The 15992-nt window shown below is 41.1% G+C and overlaps 1 protein-coding gene across 2 annotated transcripts in view; it reads left to right on the top strand.

The window, feature by feature from the left end:
- The window catches only part of notch1b (notch receptor 1b), a 42186-nt gene extending 27306 nt beyond the window's left edge, over window positions 1–14880 (top strand). For both annotated transcript variants that reach the window (XM_085181315.1, XM_085181314.1), the window contains 18 exons: window positions 95–247; window positions 362–590; window positions 1065–1266; window positions 1438–1591; window positions 1750–1934; window positions 2564–2696; window positions 3513–3770; window positions 4518–4630; window positions 5146–5714; window positions 5990–6424; window positions 6646–6794; window positions 8551–8761; window positions 9089–9179; window positions 9427–9589; window positions 11008–11306; window positions 11560–11707; window positions 11830–11927; window positions 12020–14880. In XM_085181315.1, the coding sequence (XP_085037441.1) occupies window positions 95–247; window positions 362–590; window positions 1065–1266; window positions 1438–1591; window positions 1750–1934; window positions 2564–2696; window positions 3513–3770; window positions 4518–4630; window positions 5146–5714; window positions 5990–6424; window positions 6646–6794; window positions 8551–8761; window positions 9089–9179; window positions 9427–9589; window positions 11008–11306; window positions 11560–11707; window positions 11830–11927; window positions 12020–13414 (4985 nt within the window). In that variant the 3' untranslated portion in view covers window positions 13415–14880. The remainder of the gene's footprint in view (window positions 1–94; window positions 248–361; window positions 591–1064; window positions 1267–1437; window positions 1592–1749; window positions 1935–2563; window positions 2697–3512; window positions 3771–4517; window positions 4631–5145; window positions 5715–5989; window positions 6425–6645; window positions 6795–8550; window positions 8762–9088; window positions 9180–9426; window positions 9590–11007; window positions 11307–11559; window positions 11708–11829; window positions 11928–12019) is intronic.
- The last annotated feature ends 1112 nt before the right edge of the window (window positions 14881–15992 follow it).

The following is a 15992-nucleotide window of genomic DNA, read 5'->3' as shown; positions in this document are numbered from 1 at the left end:
AAGATGATTATGTTCTTAATTTCATACTTACTGTGCCAGCATTTGAAGAAGTATATAATATTTGCTTTCTGTTTCCTCTCCTAATCCCTTCTAGGCCAAACCTGCGAGGTGGACATCAAAGAGTGTGTGAAGAATCCCTGTCGCAATGGAGCAACCTGCCAGAACACTTTGGGCAGTTACCACTGCAACTGCAAACCGGGCTTTACCGGACGCAACTGCGAAAACAACATTGATGACTGCAAGCCCAGTAAGTTCATCAGTCCTTCTCCCTTTATGTGTTTCCTCTTCGTGTAAACTGATGAAAATGCACACAAGCAGCACAATAAGAACATAAAGTTGAGTCTGATGCTTCCACCTGCAGACCCCTGTAGCAACGGAGGGCTCTGTAATGACGAGGTGAACGGCTTCCTGTGCACCTGCCCGGCCGGCTTTCGCGGAACGAGGTGCGAGGAGGACATCAACGAGTGTGAGAGCAACCCCTGTAAGAATGGAGCCAACTGCACTGACTGTGTCAACAGCTACACCTGCACCTGCCCGCTCGGCTTCAGTGGCATTCATTGTGAAAATAACACTCCTGACTGCACTGAGAGGTACAGAGCTCACAGAAGGTTTTGTTTGCTTGATTTAAACCCCACTGTGTCATTGTGAGTAATCTCTTCAAGATCAGCAGGTTCACTTTCTGCGCTTTGGAGATGTAATCTTTGTTTTCTTGTCCACTACTGCCCCCTCTGGTGAAATATTGATATACAACAGTAGGTTTCAACATAGTAGTTTGCTTTTACATTAAATTAATGTGTAGCTCTAATGTTTTTTGCAAAAATGGCAGAAGCATTAGTTCTGCTCTATTCAGTCAGTTTTAAAATGTGGGAAAAGTGTGAAATTGAAGTAGAGCAATGCTGCAACAAAAATGTTTGTTCTGGGTGAACTTTCTGTGAATCAGATATAAATTTGCCGGCAGCTCATATAATGAGAGCTGTATTGATTTACTCTCATTTCCCTAAAAAGCTGTAGAATATTTTAACCCTAATTTGATGCGCTGACGTCTGTTATTTTTTTCCCTACAGCTCCTGCTTCAACGGTGGCACCTGTGTGGATGGCATCAATGCCTTCACATGTTTATGCCCACCAGGCTTCACCGGGAGCTACTGTCAGCATGATATCAATGAGTGTGACTCCAAACCCTGCCTGAATGGCGGTACCTGCCAGGACAGCTATGGCACTTACAAATGCACCTGCCCACACGGTTACACAGGACTAAACTGTCAGGTAGGAGGAGCTAGTAGAACAAAGTTATTCTGATTGTCTTCAAGGCTCCCTGCGTTTTAACCGTAAAATGAGCAAATTACATCTGTCTGGCATATTGAATTGATAAATAACACATGCATACTGCATTAACACCGCACAGTCAACATCTGTTACTTTTATTATGCTTTTCAGAACCTGGTTCGTTGGTGTGACTCGTCTCCTTGTAAAAACGGGGGAACTTGCTGGCAGACAGACACCACATACAGCTGTGGGTGTGAGACTGGATGGACGGGCCTTTATTGTGACGTCCCAAGTGTTTCCTGTGAGGTGGCAGCCAAACAGAGAGGTGAGAGGTTTCAAAAGCCTTGTTATGCCAGTTGTTTTTTTTTAACAGTGTTTAGCCTGTTAAACTTAGAATATCACGTCGTATATTATTTGCCGATTGCTGACAAAATATAAAGAATTTTATTACAACACTTTCGTCATCTTTTGCTATCCATTTAGGAGTCGATGTTGCGCATCTTTGTCATAACTCGGGTCAGTGTCTGGACGCAGGAAATGTTCACTACTGCCACTGTCAGGTGGGATACACCGGGAGCTACTGTGAGGAGCAGGTAGATGAATGCAAACCGAACCCGTGCCAAAACGGCGCCACCTGCACCGACTTTCTGGGCGGATACACCTGCAAGGTAAAAAATGCGAAGAGAAAGTTTTTATCCCTTTGCTATCTATGTTCAGATTTGTTTTTATGTCTCTATTTTTTACATAAATTTGGTGCACCGTGGCACTGCATGGTACTGCATTTTTTTCAAGTTTAGTATGTTATTTATATTTTATGGCAACTTTTGGTTGTTCTAATAAACATTACTTGGAGACATTTATAGTTAAACACATTTCTTGTGGTGATTGTATAGCTCTATATGTGTGCTTCTTTGCAGAAATATTTTAGTCTTAAAGCTACAACTCATTAATATATCTTCTATTAACCTGCTTTTTAACTAACTGTCGGAGGCATTCAACTAAGCAGCGGTAATTGTAGCTGTTCATTGAATTTAAGTTAAAGACATCCTTTCTGCTGCAGTCCTAATGAAGAGGTTTGCTTATAAATAGAAAACAAACAGCTTGGTTATGTTAATCTTCTCTGGAGTAAAGGATCTTCTGGCCTTGGCAGGATGGAGGCCAGAAAACAGCCAGGTAAACAAAAACCATCTTTGTTTCATGTCAGACATCGATTAACTTTCCCCTCTCTTCTCTCGCTGTCCCGCTCTTCCTTCTTCCTTCTATTCCTCTTTCGTCTTTTATTCCCTCTCTTCCTCAGTGCATGCCAGGATACTTGGGGACCAACTGCTCTGTGGAGATCAATGAATGTTTCTCCCAGCCGTGCCAGAACGGGGGCACCTGCATTGACCTGATCAATACCTACAAATGCTCCTGTCCCCGGGGAACCCAAGGTCAGCAGACCCCACGCACACTCCTCCACACCTCTCTGCCTCCCCATTCTCTCCTACTCGTCTCCACGCTTCATTAATTAGGGCTTAACAGCACCCCGGGCATAAAAGCTCCACCTCCCGTCTTGGCTCCATCTCTTCCTCTACTTGTCAAGTACTCTATTGATTTTTCTCTCAGACATGAAGGGAGCGTGTGTGTTTTAGGTCAGTCTAAAGTGGCAATAGAGTTGGTTTTCCTAAAACAGCCAACATGTTGTTGGAAATTTGAAGATGAAAAAAGTTGTTGTTGTTTTTTAAACAAATTCAATCCATTTAAAAATGGTTCTAAACGTCTTGACTTTAATCATTTTTGGTCAGTTTCAAGGTCTGGTTTAACCTAAAGCCATTTACACAGGAAATGCAGAGCACTTTGACTCTCTGTTTATTTGTGGACTTTTTAAATCTGGTTTTGGATCTCTGAAATCTTTTCTTACTCAAAACATTAAAATGTTACTATATAAAACTCTTCATACAACATGCCCTGATGTATCTCTTCAAACTTAACTACTGTTTTTTTTTATTTCTTTGCAGACATGTCTTTGTTTTTCAAAGTCCAGACCTAATTTCATATCCCAAAATTTCCTCTATAAAGGGACACTAATATCTGCTATTTACTGAAAAAAGACAGAATAGAAAGCAAATGACCTGCTGACAGTTTGTTAAAATCATAACCGCTTTTGGTGATTCTCAAAATGATATATTGTTCATGTTCTTTTTTTAAATGAATGCACATCACTTGACATTGTTGTTTCCCCCTTACTCTTCCATTGCAATCTTCAGGTGTTCACTGTGAGATCAATATGGACGACTGCAACCCCTTCACTGACCCGGTCACCAAAGAGCCAAAGTGCTTCAACAAAGGCAAGTGTGTGGATGGAGTCGGAGGCTACCACTGCATCTGCCCTCCGGGATACGTTGGGGAGCGCTGTGAGGGAGACGTGAACGAGTGTCTGTCAAACCCCTGTGACCCGCGTGGAACGCACAGCTGCATCCAGCTCACCAACAACTACCGCTGCGAGTGTCGCACCGGATACACGGGTAAACAGCTTAGAGAGTATATTAAAGAGTTTGAGGGGGGATATGTTAGCCTGCCTTTTTGGCTGGTATTTTCTTTGCACTTGCTGTTTAAACTGCCCTCATCATTCAGTTTGCATGTTTGTACTACACACAGCATATAAAAGATGGACATAACCGAAGTGAGATCAGCCGTTTAAGGTTTATGGAAGCTTTGAGTTTCTGCTTTTCACCATTGCAAATTTATCTTTTTTAAAGCAAACTTTTGGACAAGAGAGTAGCAATGATCAGATTATGCTGCCTTGGTTAACAAGATGAGCTATTATTAATTGAGTTGCTAATTTTGATTAGCTTAAACCGTGCTTAAAATAAAAAGTACTTGCCAGAACAAAATAACAGGCTCCCTAGTTTTTAATTATACAACTGAACTTGAATGAAGACATGAATCTGACTGCGTGTCAGTGTGATAGGAGTTGACCATTTGCAATAAACTCAAAATGGAACCATAATGTACAAAATGAATGTCATGTTGTGTTCAATATTATTTGCATGTAGCAACTGAGACCATAGTCTAATCAGGAAAGTGTTTACTGAAGTCAAGTGAAAATCAAAGTGCAATGATGCAAGATACAGGAGTCAGTCCCTGCTGCTGCCCATCTTTTATATACAGTGTTTGTTGATCTAAAACGTACTGGTGTGGCATCAACCTTATAATTATGATGAGGAATGAAAATGAAATGACAAACCTTTTTGTGTGTGACACCTCTGTAGGTCAGCGTTGTGACACTGTGTTCGATGGCTGTAAGAGTAAACCTTGTCGTAATGGAGGCACCTGTGCTGTGGCCAGTAATACACCACATGGCTTCATCTGCAAATGTCCTCCTGTGAGTACACACTCTCGGAAATATACACAGACCTCTGTCACTCATAAGAAAGTTGTGATAAAAGAGCAAAAATTCCTCTTAATATTATCTGAATGTTGACTGTAACTTTTAAAAGAGACATGCAGAAGGCGATGTGATGCTTCCATAATGGGAAACATACTTTTTACTAATATTTGATCTAAATTAGCCCTATTGTCTTTAATCATAGATTTATGTTCATGTATTTTTAATATACAGACAGACAAAAACATTGATATTTTCATATATTGATGTTTGCGATACGCTATGTCTGCATTTATATAGACTCTGAGAGAAAAGAGGCACTTCAAGGAAGTGTGTTCTCATCATCCCGACTAAACTGATAATTATAGTCATAAAAATTTGTATCTTTTGCTTAAGCCTGATATTGGCTTGAATTTTAGTTTTCAGGAATAAGACAGATTGCTTATATTCATATCAGTCTAATCTATTTAATATATAATAAGCATAAATCATATATATTATTCTTCCTGTAGGGCTTTACTGGCTCCACGTGTGAATACGACTCCCAGGCCTGCGGCAGCCTTCACTGTCACAATGGAGGCACATGCATCTCTGGTCATAAGAGTCCCACGTGTCTCTGTGCTCCATTATTCACTGGACCTGAATGCCAATATCCCACTGACAGTCCCTGTTATTCGAACCCCTGTTACAACGGCGGCACGTGTGAATACACCTCAGAGGAGCCGTACTACCACTGTGACTGCCCAGCTAACTTCAACGGCCTCCGCTGCCACATCCTGGATTACAGCTTCCCGGGAGGGTTTGGCCACAACATCCCGCCACCCCCAGTGGACGTCCCCTGCGAGATCCCGCAGTGTGAAGAGCGCAAGTACAACAAGCACTGCGATGTGTCCTGTAACAACCATGAGTGCGGCTGGGACAACGGCGACTGCTCGCTCAATTTCAACGATCCGTGGAAGAACTGCTCGGCCGCTCTGCAGTGCTGGCGATACTTCAATGATGGGAAGTGTGACTCGCAGTGTGACAATGCTGGATGTCTGTATGATGGGTTTGACTGCCAGAACTTGGAAGGACAGTGCAAGTAAGTGTATTTAAGTGAAATAAGAGTTAGCTTAGCTTCATAAAGTCCAGTTAAATATCTTAAAATCTATTTGTCTTGTTTGGTGTGCTGCTAATTAGATGCTGAGAAGAACAAACTGGATATATAACTACAGTGATAAAACTGTCTTTGATATAACAGTTCATTATTTTCCAGTAGAGCTGTAGGTAGTTTCTGTGTCATATACTTCTTCTTTTAAGCATATATGTGCAATTAAGAGATATTTAATTGGGCCTTTGCATCCAATTTTTTTGCAGCCCTCTCTATGACCAGTACTGCAAGGATCACTACGCTGATGGCCATTGCGACCAGGGCTGCAACAATGCAGAGTGCGAGTGGGATGGCCTGGACTGTGCCAGCAACATGCCTGAGAAGTTAGCCGTGGGCCAGCTGGTCCTGGTTGTCCACATCACCCCTGAACACCTCCTCAACAACTCCTTCGGCTTCCTGCGCGAGCTGAGCCGCGTGCTCCGAACCAATGTGGTATTCAAGAAGGATACAAAGGGGGAAATGATGGTCTACCCATATTATGGGAACGAACATGAGCTGAAAAAGTACAACGTCAAGCGTTCAGTGGACTCTTGGTCAGAGGTTCCTGGCAAAGTGCTGAATGTGGTCAAGAGGAGCCTGTATGACTTGGCAGGTGACAGCAAGAGAGCAAAGAGGGAGCTGGATCATTTGCAGATCAAAGGGTGAGAAGGAATTTTTGTAAATATTTCAGTCATTAACCTGCAAATTGTTCAGATCATTTTCTACCATTATCTGTCATTTTATATGCTCATCTTTGTTTTTGGATTTAGTTTTTTCTTTTTTGGGGGGGGGGGGTTTAAGAAGATTTTTATTTCTTTGCGGAAGCTGAGATTCAGAAAAATGATAAAGTCTGGAGTCACTTTGTGTTTTCTTCTCTCTCTAGTTCAATTGTCCACTTGGAAGTGGACAACCGTCAGTGCTTCCAACAATCCACCGAGTGTTTCCAGAGCACAAGTGATGCTGCAGCGTTCCTTGGGGCTTTGGAGTCCAGTGGCAAACTGGATGTACCTTTCACCATTGAAGCTGTTTACAGTAAGTATATTTAATAGGTATCTGCATGACTTAAAAAGTCTGTATGCATTGTTGGCTTTCCAAAAAGTAGAACTCTCTATAAAAAAATAAAGCAAAAGCAAATTTTGACTGCAGCTTGTCAAATTCTGGACACTTTTTACCAAAGATATTTGATCTAAAGCAGCTGCTTCATATTTTCATATATTGTATGATGAAACTTTTCTAATCAATGTACACTCAATGGAAAAGTCTATTGATTTTGTGTATTTTCCATACTGTTAACAAATCACAAGAAAAAAACAAAGCCATCATTGACTCCTATTAAAAACGTAGTGGGCCTCAGGTTGTACTGCATATTTCTTTTTCAGGCCAAACCTCCACTTGACTACATTTGATGTAGCGTGCAAAACCCAGGCAAATATTTTTATTCCTAAAATTTCAAAACTTCTAGATTAACATGTAAAAACATGTTCATTTATCTCTGTTCGTATATAATTGTTGGTTTAGTCTTTTTTTTAAAAAATTGGATCTTTTTATAAACGAAAACATAAAATCGACTACACTCCTTAAATGTTGTATTTGCATACAACATTAGTGTATCTTACACACTGGTAATCATTTTCATTTCCGTGCAAACCCAAGGTTTTTTGAAGACAGTCTAAAATGTAAAACACAAATTAAACACAAATTAGCTTGATTGTTTGTAAAGTAAAATAAATGTCATTAGCAGTATGAGGACTAAAACATGAAAAATCACTGATGGGGTTTTTTAAGGCCTTGTGGTGTCCACACGTACAGAACATACTCGGATTAGACACATGCTCTTTCATGCTCACGCTCAAAGCAAATGTATCCGACGTGGCCTCTGGTCGGGTCCTAACCTAACAACTCTTTGATTGTGTATTTGTTATGCAGCCGTGAACAAATGCAGTTGTGAATCTCTTGGCCTAAACAATGAGTCCTCCCCTCGGTGTAAATCCAATGGCTTGAGGCTCCAAAATGGTTAATTGCCGTAAATCAACTCATCCAACCTTCCCCCCGCCTCCAAAATCACATAACATAACCGTATCTGTCTGTTTCTCAGACATGTACACATATACGTCCACGGATATCACACTCGCACACATGCACGCACACGCACTTCATCCCACAGTGTGAGGGGCTGCTGCAACCTTCACCTCGCTGAATGTAATACCAGGACTTAATGTATCTCTGAGGGTTTAGGTTGGGGGAGTTTATCATTTCAAAATCGTTAGTGGAAAAAAAGAGAAGGGGAAAAATTGATCGGGAGTGTGCTAGAAGTTGGGAGTCTTTGTTATCTCGAAAATCCTAATAAATCCTTCGTCTTTACAGCTTAAAGTGCGTGCAGTAATTTGAAGTTCATTAATCCCCCTCCCTTTTTTCTCTTAAAGAAGAAATGGTAAAGTTGTCTCTTGGTACCCTGGGCTGAAAAGAGAGAGAGGAGGTGGTGGTGGTGTACTTTTCTCCCCCTTTTCTTTTTTTTATCACGCCCCATCCCTTTTTTTTTTCTTTTTTTTGATGAAAAGTGGTTAGCAATTCTGATTATTACTGAATAGATAGAAGAAGCTAGCTTTACAAACGGTGAGGATCGTCAGTCCATTTCAGACACTGGCTGCGTTTTGGAGTGGGAACCGCGGGGCGAAGGAGAGCCGGACTAGCTCTGCTCGAACACTCAGGCTGATCCTGGGTGTCCCGGTCCAGCGGTCCACATCTTGTCCTCAGCCCACTGTGAACATAATGTCCATTTTCCTACCAGGTGGCGTGGAACCCGAGACGCCACAGGTTTCCTACCTAATCTACTTGGTACTGGGCGGTTTAGGGATGCTGGCCTTCCTTGGACTGGGAATGGTGGCTGCCCGAAAGCGCCGTCATGAACACGGGCGGCTCTGGCTTCCCGAGGGCTTCAAGACCACAGATAGCAAGAAGAAGAGACGTGAGCCTGTTGGAGAGGATTCGGTGGGATTAAAGTAAGTTTACATTTATTCGGCGCTCGCTGTCATTTGGTGCGTGTTTCTTTGCGGGTTTGCTGACGGGCCAGTTCTTTAGGTAAAAATGGTTGTTACCGGTGATCAGCCAAATTTGGAAAAATGGGATTTTTCTCTGGATCATTAATGATAATGATATAGCAGGTTTACGTGTGAATTAATTGACTTGTTGGGGCAGAGGGGTGTGGTATGAAATCAATTAATGCTTTTGTTTTTTCGGCATCGCTACACCATTAATGGTGAGTGGCTTGTATGAGACAGAAGCAGTGGAGTACGAGGATTTTTAAAAGGTTTTCTGCTTCATCACAGGCCAATGAAAAACACCTCAGACATTTCTCTCATGGATGACACCCACACTGAGTGGGGAGAAGACGAACCTTCAGATGCGAAACGCTTTAGGGTAAGGAACTCTGACATAACTAAAATATAATGATTATTATTATTGTTATTATTCAATTTTACAGTCTGAGCAACTATTTCATAAGACATCTAATTCTAGGCTTTGAGAGAATTGTTTGTGTATTTTTAAACGTTTAAAATAATTTTGTGATCTTTTTATAATGCATTTTAAACTTTTTTTGTTTTTTTCTAATTCGATTTAAAGTCAGTTTCAGTTGTCTAACCTCCTGCTGTCCCCGTTTTAACAGTTTGATGAGCAGGCTGTGTTGGATGCGGACGACCAGACAGACAACCGCCAGTGGACGCAGCAGCACCTGGATGCCGCTGACCTGCGCATCCCATCTATAGCTCCCACACCCCCTCAGGGCGAGATTGAGAATGACTGCCTGGATGTCAATGTCCGCGGTCCAGGTGTGTTACTAACCATAAATATTATTTATATTAGCAGGACCTTCTCTTATCTTTAGGTTATTTTTATTGCGGATGACTTGGTTGTCTTTATATAAACCATTAAATTACAGAGACTACTGAGCTGTAACTGCTTCACATGCCAGCAAAGCTCTGTTTTTAGGAAATCATGTATATATAATTATATAAAATTGTGCATTAATATATATATATATATATATTTTTATATATTTTATATATATATATATATATATATATATATATATATATATATATATATATATATATATATATATATATGTGTGTGTGTGTGTGTATATATATATATATGTGTATATATATATGTATATATATGTGTGTATATATATATATATATATATATATATATATATATATGTGTCTTTTTTTTTGCCTTTTTTCCTTTTGCTTGTGAAATACAGAACTGAAAAGTCTAGGTGACAGAACTGGGAGAGGAAAATCCTTCGGTAGTGTAAAGCTATTACTGATATTTGAATGGATCAAGGGGCAAAGAACTTTTTGAGCACACATTTCTAGTAGTCACACATTTTTCTGTGTGTGTTTTTGTGTAAACTTGTGTATGTGAATTGATTAATATCTTTTCTGGGCGAACATTTTACATTTCCTAAGGATGTGTGTGTGTGTGTGTGTTTTTTATGTGTGTGCGTGCGTGTGTAATTGCGCATGTAGGAGCTGCTAAAGCTCCATGTCCTCAGGGTAAAGGATCTTCTTCAAAGCAGCTGGCTGGAAGCCAGATGCCTGGGGGAAAACACTGATTCCTGATCAGATTAATCATTTGACCAGTAATAGGCCTCTGTTTTCTTTTTTTTCTTTTTTTTATTCTACATTACAAAAACCAATGAAGGCATCAGATGCAAAAACCTAACTTTGTACTAAGTGGCAAATTCCCTGAAGAAAAGCTATGAAAAATCAAAGTAACAGGTTTAACAACTTGAGAGCACACTTTTCCCCCTGTTGCGGATCGATGCACTTGAATCGACCAAATCTGCGAGATCTGGGGCTTGCTATCCTTTTGAAGAGGAGAAAACCTATCCAAGTCGACTGACTGAGCCGCCTCTCACAGCCAGATATTAATGCTTCGTTTTTGCAGTAGTCTAGCTTTAGCAAGCCTTGGCCTCTATCCCTCTAGCTTCGCTTTCCTTCTGAAGCTTCTCCTGTGCCGGGGCCTTGATCAGAATCTATTATCGAAAAGGAGAGCGCTGTGATGATTCAACCCAGGAAAAAGTGTCAAATCCACATTCGATTTGTTTGTTGCTTTGTTCTGATCTGCCAGGTGCTTTGAAGTGAACCCTCTTGTAGTTTTGCAGTAGTTAATATAGCTGTACTGTGCTGACCATGCAGTGCCTTTTTTTTCATTCGCTTCTTCTGGCCCTTCCGTGCAGATGGATTCACACCCCTGATGATTGCGTCCTGCAGTGGCGGAGGTTTAGAAACAGGCAACAGCGAGGAGGAGGAGGACGCCTCTGCTAATGTGATCAATGACTTCATCTATCAAGGTGCTAACCTCCACAACCAGACTGATCGGACGGGTGAAACAGCTCTTCACCTGGCTGCCCGCTATGCCCGCTCTGATGCTGCTAAACGCCTGCTGGAGGCCAGCGCTGATGCCAACATACAAGACAACATGGGCAGAACTCCTCTGCATGCTGCTGTGGCAGCTGATGCCCAAGGAGTGTTCCAGGTGGGTTTCTTTATCATTTATTTATTTCTTTTTGGATTAGGAAACCCAAAAATGGAAATGTGAGCATGGCTCCTTTAAAGTCTTTTTTTTTTTTCATCTTAAAATTGTGATGACCATTTTGTGTGAAAAATGTAGCTATTAAAAAAATTATTAATAGTACAAAGTTAAAATACTTTAAATTTCCTGTAAAATTAATTATTCTAAAAGAATCTAATGGAGCTCAAAAGGAGTAATGTGTTGTATATCTTTGCAGATTCTGATAAGGAACCGTGCCACAGACTTAGATGCCCGCATGCATGATGGCACTACACCCCTGATCTTGGCTGCCAGGCTTGCAGTGGAGGGCATGGTGGAGGAGCTCATTAACTGCCATGCTGATGTCAATGCAATTGATGATTTTGGTAAGGTTTCAGTGTTTTTTGCCACTTATGATATTCACAAAAGCCTGAAATTTTCACATTTTAGTGCTAAATGTGGTGCAAAAAGAATTTTATATCTAATGACCCTGTTCCTATCTCTGCAGGTAAATCAGCCCTACATTGGGCCGCAGCAGTAAATAACGTGGAGGCAGCCATTGTGCTACTCAAAAATGGTGCCAACAAGGACATGCAAAATAACAAGGTATAGAAATAACCCCCTTTCTGCAATGAAGGAACATTCCTTGTGCATCTGTTAAACTGTTTAATATATTGTCTCCTTTCTGTTTACTTCAGGAGGAAACACCTCTGTTCTTGGCTGCTAGGGAAGGAAGCTATGAGACTGCCAAGGTCTTGCTGGACCATTTTGCCAACAGAGAAATAACTGATCACATGGACCGGCTACCCAGAGACATTGCACAAGAGAGAATGCATCACGACATTGTGCGGCTGATGGACGAGTACAACCTGGTACGAAATCCTCCCATGCATGGAGGGTCACTAAGCACCACACTGTCACCCCCTCTTTGCTCGCCTAATGGCTTCCTGGGAAACATGAAGCAGCCCCAGCCTCAAGGTCAAGGCCAGAGCAAAAAGGCACGCAAGCCCAGCACCAAAGGCATCGGGTGCAAGGAGGGAAAAGACATGAAGGTGAAGAAGAAGAATTCCCAGGATGGGAAGCCCGGGAACCTCCTGGATAGCTCAGCTGTTCTGTCTCCAGTTGACTCCCTGGAGTCTCCACATGGCTATGTCTCTGATGTAGCTTCACCGCCGATGATGACCTCACCTTTCCAGCAGTCGCCGTCTGTGTCCCTGAACCATCTGCAGGGGATGTCTGACCCACACCTGGCTGTAAACCACATGGTGATGCCAAGCAAGCAGGAGCTGGCTCGAATGCAGTTTGACCCAATGCCTCCACGTCTTACCCATCTACCCGTTACTGTCTCCAGTGGCCAGGGCGCCATGAATGGACAGTGTGATTGGCTGTCCAGAATGCATGGCAACATGAGCCAACCAGGTCAGTACAACCCAATGAGAAACAACTCTGGTGGTCAAGGAGGTCTTCACCAGGGAGGCCAGCACGGGATGATGACAACAACGCTCCATAATGGCCACCCAAACAGCAGCCTGACTCAGATGATGACATATCAGGGCATCCAGAACACCAGAATGGGTCCACAGTCGCACATATTGCAACAGCAAGCTCAACAGATGCAGCAGATGCAGAACCTTCAGCAGCTTCAACAACAGCAGCAGCAGCAGCATCAACAGCAGCAGCAGAGCATCCAGCTGCAGCACCAGAACTCAAACACAGCCAACACCCAAAACTTCATCAGTGGGGAGCTCAGTTCTCCAGAGCTCCAGCAGGGCACAGGCAACTCCACCATACCCATCCGCACCATCCTGCCTCAGGAGACCCAGATTATGCCCTCCTCCATCAGTCAGTCAATGCCTAGCACCCAGTTCCTCACCCCACCCTCCCAGCACAGTTATTCGGGCCCCATTGACAACACCCCAAACCATCAGGTCCAAGTACCTGACCACCCCTTTCTGACACCCTCTCCCGGCTCCCCTGACCAGTGGTCCAGCTCATCTCCTCATTCCAACATGTCCGACTGGTCAGAGGGCATCTCGAGTCCACCGACAAGCATGCAGTCTCAGATTGCACACATACCTGAACAGTTCAAATAAAAATCTTCAGACCCAGCTGAGCTGCTGTACATATGTATTTTTTTTTTTTGTCTAAAAAGGCACTCTTGGAGGAAAAAGAGAAAGGGCAACGCTGTAAACGGGATTTTAAAAAACCTTCCTAAGCTTTTATACTAACAGCAACATCTGTGTTTCATCCATGCTTTTATTTATTAATGTCTTATTTATAAGCATTGCCTGCCTACAGAAATTTGTGGGGTCCACGGTGTTATGTCATAAGCAGGGCAGTGGATGGCCTTTATAGTAAGTCTTTTCTTTTAGTACTTCTTTTCTGGAGTGAAGTCGCAGCATACACACTGGGTATTTATTTTCCCTTAAGGACTTTGCCTTTTTTATATGGTTTCTCATGTTTATATATATATATTTTTGTATAATCTTGTTTATAATGAAAATCGTGATTAAGGGGCATTTTTATAGAGCACATATTAAGTTTCAGTGTTATTTCAGTTATTTGTAAGCATCTGAAATATCAACTGATGGTAAACTGTTAACAGTACATGAATGCCATGTACAGGTCCTGTATGATATGGGAGCTTCCATAAATGTCATGTGATTCTTAGCTACACTCTTTAGAGTCATGTAAATTTCTTGAATCAGTGGAACAGCATTATGTTGCGCCTCTTGGTTTGATTTCACTCGTGTGGAAATGGAGTGGGAATGTGATATGTTGTACAGTATAAGGCCATCTTGGAGATTGGCAGTTAAGGCAGGCTTGAGTATCTGCGAGTCCTGTGGTGTTGGAGATCTGGCCCGTCGGCCACAGTGTATGTTTTTGTTCAGAGGGAAAAGGAATCTCCATTTTCTCTCTCCCTTAGTTTGAGCCTATGGCTGTGTCCTTCCTTCTGTAAATATGCCCCTTGTGTCCCTCGTAAGCAAGATTTTGTTCAAGAAATCTTATGTCTTAAGCATGCAATTTTGATAGGTGTCACACCAATCATCAGCCTCTAAAATGTAAAACAGAACAGAATTTATATTTTGTATCCTATTGTCCCTTATGCATAAATAAATTTGAACTATATACAAATAGGCACAATATATTGTTAGGTGGTGTTTTTCTCATAAAAAAAATGGAAAAATAAATAAATATTGAGGTTTTATAAATTGATATTTATTTGCTGTTCTGGAACACACAAAAATCCATTGAGGCAAACGTTTATGTATGATAGAAAGGTTTTTTTTGTTACACTTCAATTAAATGAAAACTTGGTTTTGTTCTCAAGTTGTCCACCTTAATGTTTTGTGAGATGCACTCTGGTATAGTTTGGAAAAAGTTCTGTTTTTAAAAACCACATTAGGTTGTAGTGAAAAATGCAATATCTGCAATATGTTTCCTTTGTCTTTATAAAGCTATAATTTGCAACAAATGTATTTTCCCTTTTCATTTTCAATCTGTAAAAATGTTTCTTGTTATAATAAACGGCACCTGTGTGTCTTGAAATCAGTGATAATTGTCTTTTATTTTTTATGCTTGTGTGTTTATAATAAACATAAAGTACAAATCCAGTAAAGTCATCACTGCATTTAGGTTAGCCTGTGATGAGTAAAGCTGAATTTTCCTGTGATCTGGCTCTTACTTTTATTTCACTGTATGTATGTATGGAGTATGTCCCCCTCTGGTGGTGAGAGTTGTTAAACTTAATATAATTAATTTTCTTTAAGTGAATTACAGCTGCAATATTTATACAACATCGTGAAAATTCATAAGAAGAACAAATCATCTGAATACCATAGTTGGTATAAGCTGTGGGACCCATTCCTCAATTTACTGTGTAATGATTAAGTAAAAACGTAAAAAAAAAAAAAAAAAAAAAAAAAAAGAAGAAATCTGCATGCTCAATATGCTCAGACTGGCTGCCATAGAGATACTTAAGCAAATAGTTTTTGTTATTTTTCTATAAAACTCTACAACAGCTTATTTTTGTAAAAGATCAACACACCTGTCAGGATCTAAGGTTACACACACATTTACATAATAATGGAGCAGGGGCGATTCTAGGATCAGAGCTTTGGGGGTGCTGAGCACCCAGAGAGCTGCCCATCCAGGCAAGATAAACTTTACTCGTCACGATGAGACGTCTTCCCCGTCTCTGTCAGTCCCTGCATCCTTAAATGTCTCCAGTTGTCCCGAGTTCCCTCTGACTGTCTCCTTGGTGCATTTAAACCCCTGTTCCTCCCTGTCCTCATCGTCTGCTGACTTCATCTCCATTATCAGTCATCAAAATTTAAGCCTCTCTGTGCAAGTCTGCAAATTTCTTTATTAAATCATAAGATTCTTAAATTCATCAAGTCTCTCTGTGCCTGGTTCCTCGTCACAAAAGATGACATCATTGTTTTGTACATTTTAACACAATTTAATCCCCACATTTGTGAAAGAAAAGCAAAACACTTTTTTGAAAAGTCTGTAACAAAACCATCAAATCTGATCAAGGTTATTTAAATGCTGCAAAAGAAGAATGGATTGGAATAAATTTAAAAAAACCATATCCTAACCTTAATTACTGCGGTAGAATAATGAATGATGCTCATAATGATGCTCATAGTGAGTATGCAGTACAGAGAG

Source organism: Neolamprologus multifasciatus, chromosome 12 (assembly GCF_963576455.1).
Source record: "Neolamprologus multifasciatus chromosome 12, fNeoMul1.2, whole genome shotgun sequence".
NCBI lineage: Eukaryota > Metazoa > Chordata > Actinopteri > Cichliformes > Cichlidae > Neolamprologus > Neolamprologus multifasciatus.
This window is presented reverse-complemented; position numbering and strand designations above follow the sequence as displayed.